Source organism: Pongo pygmaeus, chromosome 21, assembly GCF_028885625.2.
Source record: "Pongo pygmaeus isolate AG05252 chromosome 21, NHGRI_mPonPyg2-v2.0_pri, whole genome shotgun sequence".
NCBI classification, from domain to species: domain Eukaryota; kingdom Metazoa; phylum Chordata; class Mammalia; order Primates; family Hominidae; genus Pongo; species Pongo pygmaeus.
The window spans coordinates 61498743-61513127 of NC_072394.2; the positions used below are offsets into that span (position 1 = coordinate 61498743).

At 50.9% G+C, this 14385-nt stretch overlaps 1 protein-coding gene across 4 annotated transcripts in view; it reads right to left on the minus strand.

Moving 5' to 3' along the window:
- Positions 1 to 509: 509 nt before the first annotated feature.
- The window catches only part of LOC134738897 (uncharacterized), a 33554-nt gene continuing 19678 nt past the window's right edge, over positions 510 to 14385 (minus strand). For all 4 annotated transcript variants that reach the window (XR_010125129.1, XR_010125131.1, XR_010125130.1 and 1 more), the window contains one exon: positions 510 to 2015. Coding sequence is in view for 1 of the 4 variants with exons in the window: in XM_063659080.1 (XP_063515150.1) it covers positions 1874 to 2015 (142 nt within the window). In the remaining 3 variants the exon portion in view is untranslated. The remainder of the gene's footprint in view (positions 2016 to 14385) is intronic.

The following is a 14385-nucleotide window of genomic DNA, read 5'->3' on the forward strand; positions in this document are numbered from 1 at the left end:
AGGGGTGAAAAACAGGTAAGCCCCCCAGCAGAAGCCCCAGACCCGGCATGCTGTGAGGTCGGGGAAGGAGCGGGGGCTTTCCCGAGGAGGCGGCAGTGAGGGTGGAGAGAGCCTCCGGAAGGGGAGCAGGCACCGGGGTGGGTGGCACAGCATCCTGCAGGTGCTCATGGCTGAGGCTGGGAGGTAGGTGAAAATCCCGGCAGTGGGGACCCACGGGAGACTGTGGCAGAGGCGCGGCACGGCAAGGTCACCATTCCCCAGTGCCCGGCTGCCCCAGGGGACCCACAGCTGACATGACAGGGGCCCCTCTTGTATCGACTGTCCTGTCTCCACTCCTGGCACACGGCTGTGGGTGCAGTGCTCTTCAGAGCCCTTCAGGAGAGCCTCCACCCAACCCTCTGAATTAGGCACAACAGGATTGAGGGGGGGCCCTCCGGAAGGGTCCTTTCTTCTCACCTCCCACATGAGGCTGGGCCCGATTTCACAATTTCACTCAGGATCTCCCCTCCTCAACCCTCCCAGCCCTGTCCCATCTCAGTAGCCTGTGGTGGACCCCAGATCCACAGACACAGGCCCTCTCTGCACAAGGGCTCACGTGGTCCCCAGCCAAGGCCCCTACAGCACTTTCCATGGAGCCCTCTTCTCAAACATGCACATCAAACTCGCCTCTTAGCCACCCCGCCTCCATCTCAGCTCCAAGGCGGCCTTGGCAGCAGGCTCGGGGCGCCATGGAACAGTTCATTGCGTCTCTGCCCTGGCCTCACGTGCTGCCGGCTGGCCTTGCCATTCATCTTCTGAAGGCTATTCTCTGATGGCTCTGCTGGCCACCTTGATCTGAGTGGCAGGTCTGTGCTAACAATGTTTTGTGTGGGGCCCCGGGAGAAGAGTCCCTGAACCACTGCCTCACTCAAGTGCTGCCGCGGTGAAGCACCCCTGCCTGGTTCTGAACAGACGCAGCACATCAAAGGGGAGCCGGCAGCTCACTCCTGAGCAAAGCAGCAGGCTAGTTCCTCACAGTCAAGGAAAACCACTGGGAGAACCGCCCTGCTTCTGCTGAAGACCTGAGCTGCTTCTCCCGGGTCCCCCAGTGCTGACAGGCCTCTAGCATCAGGTCCACATGGCTGATTCTGGAGATCTTTAGGAGGATAGGACTGGCTGTTGAGAACTGTCAGTATGAGTCTGTCTGGCCACTCTACCTGGGAACATTCACTGAGACATAAAGAAGATATTAAATAGCTGGAAAATTAGGAACCCAGCTAGGGCTGGAGGGGGGAGGTCTTAGAGGATCATTCTGTAAGTGCTGCCAGGGAAGGAACAATGGTGAGGGCTCAGGTTGGCTCTCTCTGGGGTCCTCCTCAGGAGGAAGAAGACCACAAATCTAACCAGCCTAGCAGCCCCAGATACACAGAGCACATATGGATAAACCTGTGGCTGCCTGCATTCCATGGGATCATCTTGTATGCAGCAGTAAGAAGGGTCTGTTCTATGACTGCTCTGCTGCCTTTTTTTTTTTTTTTTTAACAGCAGCTGGTTTGGAGTCTCCCACGTATTGCCTGAGGTGGTTTGGTGTAACCAGCTAACAAAAATCCTTTCATTTTAGGTGCCTGTGGGTGGCGTGGTCACCACCAAGAATGAGTCAAGCCATTTCTAAAGAATCCACAGTATGCTCTGTCTGACAGGGTGCATCTGAGAGGGCCTGCTGGGCCTTTATTCAAAACTAGATACGCCCCAACTCCAATTCTAATGGACATGTGCAGAAAATGTGATATAGAAACCTGCAGAGCAGCCAGTTCCCAGTGGACGTCAGAGATCAGCTCTTACCTCCACAAGGATCTTGTTCACCAAACTCTCTTTGCTTTATCAAACCTTTCCTTCAGAGGGCAAAGGTTAACTCCCATCTAGAAGAGGTTGAAGTACCATGGTTTTCAAACCAGGAACGTGGCACTAATGAGGCGGAGCTCTGGAGAGGCACAGCTGCAGAAGGTTCCAGGGACCCTTGGAAGCAGACAGGGACCCTTGGGAGCAGACAGGTTTGGAATAAAAAGAAAGAGAAAAACAGGGCAAAGGATTAACAATAGAAATGAAACCAGGTGCATACACACTCACCTGCAGCGTGATCTCCCGTGGTCACACTTGATACCTTGCTTCCAACGGCCAGAACAGCCATCAGTGGAACTTACTTTTATGGGCAATCTTTAGGCTGCTGTTTATTGTTGATTTAAGAGAGAAGCAGTTATGGTTTTGAAAACATGGCCCTTTTTCTGATGGGGGGAGAGCAGGTTTCAATGAAATGGGTGTGGAGTCCCAATCTCCAAGGCCTTTGTGTGTGATCTGAGACAAGCCATCTGCCAGAGGCAACTTCTTCAGGGCCCTCAAGAACAGAGGGCAAGAAGCCAGGCTTAGATAAGCCTTTTCTGAAGCTCTCTGGCTGGCCAGAGAAAGGAGGCAGGGCTATGGTGCTCCACTGATCCTGTAGGGCCAGGGCAAGGAATGGGAACCCAAGCAGAAACCAGGCAACCAACCAGGATTGTTTCCATCATGCAACAATAGAGCAGGCGAACCCATCTACCTCTGGTCCCAACCTTTGTCACGGACAAAAAACCCAGACCCACACAGGTGACCACGACCTCAGTGTGAGGTAGAACAGCTGGGACCCGGACTCAGGTCCAACAGATGCCCAGGGCAAAGGGGTTCTCGCACCCCACCCCAGGTGACCCTCCTGGAAAAGAGGTGCTGAATGCTTGTCCGTACTGTCACTGCAGCTGTGCCATCTAGTGGAGAGGGGCTTGGGCACTCTGTGCCCCACCAGAGCCCCCAGATTCTCAATCACCAGAGTTCAGACACCTGCTCCAGTGGGGGCACCAGGAATGGCAAAGAGATGCCTTCATGGTGTTGCCATGGTGAACACCAGCCACCCATGCACCTGACCTGGTGTTTTTGTCGTGGAACTGGAGATGCGGCCTTAGGCGCTGACCACTGAGCCACACATGTGGGGCTCACTTTCTCACCTTTCAAGAAATATACATGGGAAACCCACGGAGCCCGCCTCTTGGCCCAGCTGCCAAGACGAGGCTGAGCCGAGCCCTCCAGAAGGTAGACGAAGGGAGGGAGGCACCAGAATAACCGGAGCCATACATGGCACCTGGACACCTACCCCAGGGAGCTCTCCAAGGGTGCCCCACCTAAGGCCTAAGGAACCAGCTCTGACTATAGGCTGAGTCCCAAAGGGCCAAGGAAGATTCCAGAAGCACTAGTGAACCTTCTCTACACTGCCAAGCAAGAGGCCTCAGAGAAAGGCAGCCTCTCCCAGATGGACCCTGTATTAGTCCGTTTTCACACTGCTGATAAAAACAAACCTGAGACTGGGCAATTTACAAAAGAAAGAGGTTTAATTGGACTTACAGTTCCATGTGGCTGGGGAAGCCCCACAATCATGGCGGAAGGCAAGGAGGAGCAAGTCACATCTTACATGGATGGCAGCAGGCAAAGAGAGAGAGAGCTTGTGCAGGCAAACTCCCATTTTTTAAAACCATCAGATCTCATGAGACTCGCTATCACGAGAACAGCACAGGAAAGACCCACCCCCATACTTCAATCGCCTCCCACCCAGTTCCTCCCATGACACGTGGGAATTGTGAGAGTTACAATTCAAGATGAGATCTGGGTGGGGACACAGAGCCAAACCATATCAGATCCCCTTCAGTGAAAAGACCCCAGCTACCCAATGTGGGGCAGCTCAGCTCCTGCTCTCCCCGCTCTCTTCTTGCCACAAGAATCCCATCTCCTAGTCAGGGAGACCTTCAAGCCAGCAGGGCCCTGCTCAGAAGCCTCAGGGCTTCCCACTGCACTTGGAATCAGACCCCAGTGCCATGGCCATGGGCTGCCCTTATGGTGCTGTCTCCTCAGCTACCCCAGCTCCTTCCCTAGCCCCTGCTCACTTCCTGCAGCCAGACTGGTTTCCCGCTTCCCTACAGCTCATGGCCAGCTCTTTCCCACCTCAGGGCCCTTCCACTGGCTGTCCCCTCTGTCCAGTGTGCTCTTTCCCCAGCTCCTGTGACTTGGCAGGCTCCTGACTCACCAGAGCCATCACCTCGGACCCCTCCATCGGCTCCATCATTTTCCAGGCAGCATTTGAGGGCCGTGGTTTGAAAGGCGACCTCTAGAGCCTGACCAGCCACTGGAGTTCAAATCCAGACTCCACGACTTTCCTGCTGTGTGGCCTTGGGCAAGCTATTTGACCTGTGTGTACCTCAGTTTTCCCATAAGTTTGCCATGAAGAGTAAATTAATGCATTTCTCTAATGCCTAGAACATGGCAGGCACCATAAATCAGTAAGAGAAAGGGCTTCTCTGTGCCAAGAAGCCTGAGCGTGGGGCAGGCTATGCAAGTACGGCTAACCCTAGCGTCCCTTGGAAGCCTACAGGAGGAGACTCACACTTCTTCAGAAGATGAGGGGATCTTCTGAGCCTTCTTGTATATGGCCCTGAAGGAGTTAAGGCCTAGCTGTGGTCACAACCACCATGGATTCTTCTCTGAGGCCTGGATGAGCAAGAGAGAACTCTGACCCACTAAGGAAAAGGAGGGAATTCTGAATACAAATAGGGATTCACTCAGGGGCTGCCTGAGGCCCACAACAGCCCCAACAGAAACTCCCCTCCTCCCTCACCTCCTCTCCTCTTGAAATCCTTGTGCTGAAAAGCAAGGCCCAGGTTTCATAGCAGCCTGGGCCTCCTCTGGCTTTCCTAAGTCATCCCTATCCCGACGAGAATGAGGGAAGGCCGACGGATGCACAGATGTTAGGTGGCCACGGTAACTGCCCTAGCCATTTTCTGTTTCTGCTCAGCTTACTAAGGGGCCCACCAGGAGGAAAGCAGGCAGCCATGATGGCTCCCCAGGCCCAGTCATTCAATGCTCATCCATCAGCCCAGGTCTCCCAGACCAATGTCACAGCAAAGGCAAGGAGGCCCCAGCCAGAACTCAGTTGCTGGGTCCCTGCCCAGTTCTGACGATGACCCTTGCTTCTTATAAGATAATAATAGCGCCCCTTTACTGCAGGGAGAGCAAGTGCAAATGCCTAAGGAGGCCAGGCCCCACTCAGAGATGAGTGACAGGCACAGGTGGTGGCAGGCACAGGGGTGCGTGTGCTGCTGGCCGACAGGGGGCGGCCGCACCCCAGCTATGGTTGTCTATGGACAGGAAGAGGCAAGCCCCAGAAAACTAGAGGCTCCTCTAGACCAGGAGAAGTCAAATGGCCAAAGGCTTCTGTAAAATCTGCTGATACCTAACCATTGGCGGTCATCATTCATCCTTAAAAGAACTCCTGTGTGGTCGAAACACACCGTGTCTCTGGGTGAGAGCAGGCCTGGAGAGCAGCTTCCGGCTCCATCCCACAATGGAGGCTGGTCACCCATTAATTTGTACTATTAATAAAGGCGGCGATCATTTAGGGACACTTTTCTGAGTGTCAGGTGCTGCTTGTTCTTACTTAATCCTCTCCTGGCCCCTTCCTGAAGTCAGGAAACTGCCTTGGCAGATAAATAAGTTGCCCCAAGGCCCCAGGGTGGAAAGTAGGGTGGTGAGGTTAGTGCTCACATCTCTCTGATGCCAGAACAGGGCCCTGAACCACCAGCTCTGCTCCCTACGTGTTCCCGAGCTAGGGCTGGGCTCTGACCTGGCTCCTCTGGCCCTGTCCTTGGTGCTTTCACACAGTTCTGTCCGCCCCTGGCCCCAGCACCTGTGCTCTTGCCTGCCCACCACCCCTGGCGCCTACTGTTTCCTCATATGATCCTTCCTGCTCCCTCTTCACGGGCACTTCCCAGGCTGGCTTCTTCCCAGGCTTTAATCCTACTCAGCTCTCCTGGCCATATCTAGCCACGGCAATGCAGTGGCCTCCAAATCCCCCTGCCCCTCCATCCTGCTGCCAACTGAGCTTCCATTTGGCCTGTGACATTTAAAAATATCTGTCCAGCCTTGGCATATAGAACCCAATATCCCCAGCTGTTTAAATACCACTGCCTCGTTCGGCCCCCATGCCTGTGCGTCCAATAAAAGCATAAACTGACCCTGAACACGGGGCCACTGGAACCCTCTATTCCAATCATGCCATTCTTAATTTGGCTCCTTTGTCAAATGGGTCATCAGTGCGAGCCAATTCCTGCCCCTACAAGGAGAAGGCTGGCAGGGGCTTGGGGGGCTTTGGAGAGGCAGGTCAAGGTGTGGCCATCTGTATGCCTGTGACGGGCACACATGCCTGGAGCATGCAGTGATGTCCGCCACAGCTGTCCTCCTTCCCCCCCGTCTCCCGACCCCAGTGGGCCCCATGGCCTTGCTATTAATACAGTGCCAAGAGGCCCAGCAGCTGGCCGGGGCCAGGTCTTTCCACATGGATGGTGAAAACTGCCATCACCCTGGATGTGGGCTCTGCACGTTCCCAATGTGCCTTCTGTCAGAAGGGGCAGAGCTGCAGTCCGCTGGGGTACTGTCTGCTGAAAATGTCCACTCTGACTTGGCAATGGGGGAAATCACCAATGATCAACTTGGGAGTCGTGAAAGGGGGCTCAAAAGATGGGTGGTCGCTTTAGAACACTCCTAGTGCTCACAGGAACAAAGGTCCGCTCCCCTAACCGCGCCATCAGCCTGCATTTGCATGGAGGCCCCAGGCCACAGGCTTCTTCTCTCATCATTGATACATGGGTCCAGCACAATGCCCAGCACAAACATGCAGCCAAGTACACACCCATGCAGCGAGGAAATCCCCCACAGGGAGATACAGAGAAAGGCTTCATTTTCCTGACACGCTCTCTTTGGGGAGGAAGAGGTCGGCTTCAATATATCCAAAAAGAACCCATGAAGAACGAACTGTTAGGTGGATCAGAGCCACAAATCCAGAACAGAACCCACTCTACTGTCCAAAAGTGCCAGGGGTGAAACACTATGATTTCTGGGATTTGCTGTGAAGGGCTCCAGAAGAAGAGGTGTGGTGACAGAGGAAAGCAGAGCAGCAGAAGCTGATGGGCAGCGCAGCTACGCTGGCCTCCTCTCTGCCTTGGTGTGCTTGAAAATTTCCATAACAACAAGTTTAAAAATACACATGTGAAAAATTGTTCAACAAATATTTACTGAGGGCCTAATATGTGCTAAGAACTCTTCTGAGGGTTCTTAATTTGTATAGAAAGAAGAAAGGTGAGCAAAAAGTCCCACCACGCTGGTCAGCAACAGCTCAGCCTCAAAACAACCTCCTTTTGCCATAGCACAGCAGGCCCACTCCCAAATACCCTGGGTTGGTTTCAGCTGTCCCATGCCACTGACCCATGGAGGGAGTCCGAATACGTACTTTTAAAATTTAGTATTTAAAAATACTATCATTCAACCCCGTGACCCTATGCAGCCCAACCCAAGGAAGAACACAGCCAAGAACTTCATCTAGCAGAATGTCCTTCTCCCACTCCTTGTGGTCTCCCCTGCCAGAAGAAACCAAATGCAGAAGCTGAGTTTATCATATGCTCGCTGTAAACATTTATCATGCATGCATTACTTGGTTTTGCCTGCTTTTGAACTTGATGAAGAGAGCATTGTACTTTCTGGCATCCTATCAAGAACAGAGAGCACTATGGGAGAACAGACCCAGCTCCCCCCACTCAATCCCCAGAAAAGCTGGGACTGAGAACAGAGGTGAGTGGATGGGTTCTGTGAGAGGCCTTCTGGCTGGAACACTGCTTCAGAGCGTGCCAGCAGGAAGTAAGAAGTGCCCGGGCTCATCTCGCTGGGGCTTGGGACACAGCTCTACCGACTGCTTCTTGGCTGCATCTGCAAACATAAACATGTGAAGTGGGAGCAAATGTCATGGTAAAGGCAGATCAAGACAACTCCATCTGTTGACTTATTATTAGACAACAAATGTCATGGGAAGAAAATGTGCCCCAAGTAATTTAGCCCCATTGAAACTCAACAGGCTTCCGCTGGTTGGAATGAGAACTCTTCCTATCACTCCTTAGCTAAGAGGCACCTGACCAGATACTGGGAGCAAAACCTCATTTGTCCCCTTTGGTGGGAAATCTTTGTGTCATACAAGACCATCTCTCACCATCTCTCCTAGAGTCCAGATGAGCATTTCTCAGGTCAATGAAGAGACTGGGTGGATGGGGACAGGATCAAGGAGGTGCTCAGGGCTGCGCCTGGAGGGACATCAGCCATGCTGCCATTTCCAGAGCATGCACTTGTCTTCATGAGTATTTTTAAAATACTTAACCAGAAGCCAGGGATACTGGTAATCTTTCAATAGCAGTTGTATAATTTTCCTTTAAAAACCAATGTATTTACATAAAGAAATAGCTGACTTAGAGAGAACTGTGAAGTGCAGTTCAGTATAGGAATGTGGCAAAACCCGTGAAGGTGGTGTGAAAATAATCAAAGTCTGAGCAAAAATGACCTCGATAATCCTAAGGGAGTGGAATTTTTGTTCTAATTTCTAAGGTACTTGTGCACTTAGATGGTTTTAACTGTAGTCTCTGCCAACAAAAGTCACTCATAACCCTAGGCCAGCAACCCCCAGTCTGAATGGACCCCTACCCTGTTCAAGGCTCAGAGTTGTGGGGCATCCTAGCCCTGCTAGAAGAGGCTGCAATGCTCCTGGCATGGACGAGAGGGGAGCGTGGAAGCCCAGAGTCCCTGCCACTGCTGCTGCTGCATAAAGCCACGACAACTGGTGGCCACAGGCCTCGTGTCTCTCAATCAGCAGCCCCAAGAAAGGTCTCTGAGAGTGTGCCATTTTCTTTCTCCTGAGCTTACTCTTTTGCTTACCTTTAGACGATGACTTCAGCAAGAAAGATAGATGAGCAAATGTCACTTTCATGCAGATAGTTCACCCAACTGCATAAGTGCTCTCAATGGGAGAACTTTCAGCACGCTGAAGTCTATTTAAAAATAGCGGGAGAAGGGAAGTTACTTCTCTTTTAAAACTGCTAATAATAATAACATTAATACTAATTATTTGTATAGTTATGTGACTGAGCATGTACATTTTTTTGCAATGTTGTCATACTACTATTAACAACACTGCTGCTGTCATGACGGGAGGGCTGGGGGCCCAGACATCCTGCTCTGCCCCTGTCATCCCAGCATCCCCCTGGTTAGCGCTGCCTTTCATGCGTAAAGATGTCCCAGGTGGATGACAAATGTTATGGTAACCCTAGTTATACACCATGACTAACTCATCTATGCCTACAAGGAGCGGGCAGGGGGAGGGTTTGGGGCCAAAGGGGAATAGGGACCTGAATTTCAAAGGCTGGAGAGCATTCTTTAAATTGTGGCCATTCCCGGCTTAAACTGTTTAGATCCTGGATTAGCAGAGGGGATCTGGATTTAAAATGATCAGATGGTGAGGGAGAGATACATGGTTTATAATCGGGGAGAGATGCATGGTTTATAATTGGGGCACTATTAAGAGTTCTCCAATGGCAGTTTGAACTATGTTACTTCTTTATTTTCTTTCTTTTTTTTTCCTTTTTTAGACAGTCTCACTCTGCCACCCAGGCTGGAGTGTAGTGGCGTGATCCTGGCTCCTGGATTCAAGCAATTCTCCTGCCTCAGCCTCCCGAGTAGCTGGGACTACAGGCGCGCTCCACCATGCCTGGCTTTTTTATTTTTATTTTTTTGTATTTTTAGTAGAGATGGTGTTTCATGTTGCCAGGCTGGTCTTGAACTCCTGACCTCAAGTGATCTGCCCGCCTCGGCCTCCCAAAGTGCTGGGATCACAGGCGTGAGGCACCGTACCTGGTTGAACTATGTTATTTCTAAAACAGCCCAGCCACCTTCCTGAAGGACTGAAGGAAACTGGACACAGAACCTGGGATGCTCTTGGCCTCCCTTTTCTAACATCTTTTGGTTAGGTTTCCCTAGCCCTCTCCTTGTGGCAAATTTCTGAGATATATTTCACTGAAGTTCAACTTCTTTTCTTGACAGGCTAGAGAAAATATTGATGAAGCCAAGGTCATGGGCCTCAGAAACCCAGCCCCACAAGCAGAGCAGGAAAACAGCTCCAAGCCCTCTCTCCTGACTCATAGAGGGCCTGGGGATGCTACAGTCTTACTGTCTCCTCTACCAGAAAGAAGAGGGTGGTGCTAGCAGGCGATGGGAGACAAATACTCAGGCACTGCTGGTGGGGACACACTGGTTGCCTCGTAGAGAAGTGCAGTGTAGCCAACGCTCTGTGTTGGCCTACGAGCAGCAGCTCCACTGCTTGATATCATCTCCAGAGAAACACTTGTGACACTTACATGGAGGTGTGTACCGCGACATGGTCGGCAGTGCAGTTTCTAACAGGGACAAAGTGGCAAGAGCTGAATGCACGTCGACAGGGATGTGACTGCTGACTGTCTTTATTCAGCCCAGACGATGAGGGGATGGTGAAATAGAACAAGGCAAATCCTACAGGAACCAGCAGGAAAGGGTCTCCAAGATATGCAGAAAGATGAAAAGGCTGCAATGTGAAGCCCAATGAAACGCATGAAACTATGTTTGTGTTTTTCAAGATGACATCCTCTATGGAAACCCATTATTTGTCAAGTTGGTAACCTCTGGGGGATTTGAGAGGTGATGCATGAAAACTGCGGCTGGTGCAGGGTCATGAAAGCAGACATTAGCCTTAGCTTTATCTAATATTTTAAAACTATTAGATAATACATGTAATTCATATAATTGCATGTGCAGTTAAACACTAAAGTTAAGAAGTCATGGCTGGGGGAAGCTGCTGATATGTTATCAGTTTCACAGTATAGACATCTTGAAAAAGGATCTTGAGAAAAATGAACTTGCCTTTCTTGTACCTTAATGCTCCTATTTTAGGGGCCAGTTTTAAGTAATAACTGGTGCTTTTGGAACAACCAACAGAAAAAGAGAGTGCCACCAAGTCATACTGGCTTTAGCCTTGGCCAAACCCTTCCCGGCTGCCATGTGGACTTTGCCAGGCTCATGACTAAAGACATGGTATAGTCTATTTCTACCTTCCAAACCACATCTAGCCAGCTCTTGCTTTGCTCTTTCTTTAATAAGGAGCTGGAGGAATGTCAGTTCTAAAGTGATCAAGAAAAGAATGTGAAGCTGTGAACCGTCCATTTGGTTGCTGACAAAAAATAAATCTGATATCAAGGGGGCTGACATCTGAGCCCTTGGCTCATGTTCCACCTCCATGGGAAGATTCTCTGCTTGGTGTAGTAAACAATTGAGGGATAGAACTAGGACTAGAAAAATTCAGTCTAAGAGTGGCTTTACCACTCTAAGGTGGGACCTTAGAGAGGTCCCACCTCTCTAAGCCTCAGTTTCCTTACTTGTAAAATAAAAGGGCTGAGACTGGATCTCTCCAGTGCCGTCCAGCTCCAGGATGACTCCTGTTGATAATGACTTTGGTTGGAAACTCAATTTGGAGTGTTCCTCTCTTGTCTCCCACTTAGCACTAGACTTTTTCTGCTTCTATGACAGCCTTTCCACTGTGCCCAAGACCTAGAACATCTTTCTACCTGTCTGACACCTTGTCTCGATACCTTGTCACGTGCAGCCTAAAGGCACCTTGCTCTCAACAGACCAAAGGCAGAACTCTTGGCCCCACCACTCCACCCAACATGGCAGAACTCCTGGCCCCACCACCCAACTCAACATGGCAGAGCTCCTGGCCCCACCACCCCACTCAACATGGCAAAACTCTTGGCCCCACCACCCCACTCAACATGGCAGAACTCATGGCCTCACCACCCCACTCAACATGGCAGAACTCATGGCCTCCTGCTACCTCACACCTAGGCCTCTTTCCCTGCTTCTCTAGCTTGGTGAAAAGTACTAGCTTCCATCTAGTTCCACCTAGCTGTCATCCTGACACAGCCAATTCCCCACATCCATGTTATCACCAAGCCTTGTAAGACACTCTCCTAAGTAACTCTAAAAGCCACTCTCACTATCCTCAGCTTTATGTATTTCTAAAACCAACCACCTCCCTAGACCCAGCTATTATCAACTCTAGCTTCCTCTCAAATTCCATCCCCCTACTCTGTGGCCACAGAGGTCTTTAAAACAGACAACTTGATTTCGGTCCCTCATGGCCATCAGGACAAAGGCTTCCCATTGTTTACGGCTGTTCAAGACAACAGAAAGACTGCAGTTTAACCTGTTGGGCCCAGAGATCCCTGCCCAGCCCTCCAGATTCATCTCTGTCCTCCAGCTCTGCTGACCTGTGAGTTTCCCTAACAGGCTTAGCTCCTTTCCGCCAGAGGGCTGGCAAATACACTATTCCTCGCTTGGAACTGCACCACCCTCTGGCTACTCCTCAACTTGGAACTGCACCACCCCCCTGCTGCCACATGCTTACCCTTCAGTTCTCAGCTCAAGTGTGCCCGTATCACTTTTTCAGTAAAGTATTCCCTGCCTTGCCCAAATATAGGGTGGCTTCTTCTGCTGTATACTCGGGGAAAAAACAAAAGAACATGTTTCTTTTCCAGCGTCCTTAGCTCAGGTTGTAATGAGACCCTCCTTAGCACGATGACTCATTATTTCCAGATCCCCCTCACTGCATGCATTCACCATTCTATTCCCAGTGCCTCGCAGAGTACAGGACCTAGAATGGGCATTCAGTGCAGCTGTGCAGACCAAACTCTACAGCTTCTAAGGCTTTCCATTAAGAATCCACTAAAAGAGAACCGGAAAGTGAAATTAAAAAAAAATCCAACTCGACTGCCAACTCCAACTTTATTTTAGGCTCTTTCTGCATGGCTGGGCTCCTCAAAATCCTGCCCCCTCACTCTCTCACCTCTTGGCCATTACCACCACCACACCACCACCACCACCACCACTGCTACACCACTATCATAACCACCACTGCCGCCACACCACCATCATCACCACCACCGCCACACCACCACCATCACCACCACCGCCACATCACCATCATCACCACCACCGCCACACCACCATCATCACCACCACTGCCACATCACCATCATCACCACCACCACACCACCATCACCACCACCACACCACACCACCATCATCACCACTGCCACATCACCATCATCACCACCACCACACCACCACCATCACCACCACACCACCACCACCACCACCACCACCATACCACCATCACCACACCACACCACCATCATCACCACCACCACACTACCATCATCACCACCGCCACACCACCATCATCACCACCACACCACCACCACCACCACCACCACCACACCACCATCACCACACCACACCACCATACCACTATCATCACCACCACCACACCACCATCATCACCACCACTGCCACATCACCATCATCACCACCACTGCCACACCACCATCATCACCACCACTGCCACATCACCATCATCACCACCACCACACCACCATCACCACCACCACACCACACCACCATCATCACCACTGCCACATCACCATCATCACCACCACCACACCACCACCATCACCACACCACCACCATACCACCATCACCACACCACACCACCATCATCACCACCACCACACTACCATCATCACCACCGCCACACCACCATCATCACCACCACACCACCACCACCACCACCACCACCACCACCACACTACCATCACCACACCACACCACCATACCACTATCATCACCACCACCACACCACCATCATCACCACCACTGCCACATCACCATCATCACCACCACTGCCACAACACCATCACCACACCACCACCATACCACCATCATCACCACCACCACCACCACTATCATCACCATCACCGCCACACCACCATCATCACCACCACCACCACCACTACCATCACCACCAATGCTACACCACCATCATAACCAGCACCATCACCGCCACCAGGCATAGTCACTGGTCAGCTAGCAAGCAGAAGGAGGCAAGATTTATATCCAGGCCTGTGTGGTCCCAAATCTGGCTTCTGGTTTCTCACCTCCAAACTTTCTGTTGAGCCCTCTCATAAGATACCATCTATTTTCCCTTTGAAGCCCACCTAAACACTGTCAGAGAAAAGACACTAGAGAAAAATCCCTTTAAAAACAGATATAAAATGAGGATGCCCCCATTTCACCCTTCTCTCTCCTACACACTTTCAGAGGACAACACAAGGCATAGACGAAGGATGAAGAAGTCAGAGAAAGCCGAAATAAGTAACAAAAACATCAATCTAACTGGCACTACTAACTAGAAGAACCCAAAAGAATAAACTAAAAATGATTTTAAAATATAAAAAGAAGTCCAGATTTACCAAATATCACAACTGTAAAACCCAAAGGACACCGAATTGGAGGTTCCTAGATTTTGAGATTTTAGACCAAAATCTACGCACAGTGGCTTATGCCATGAAATATTACCGGCTAGACCATGCTAATATT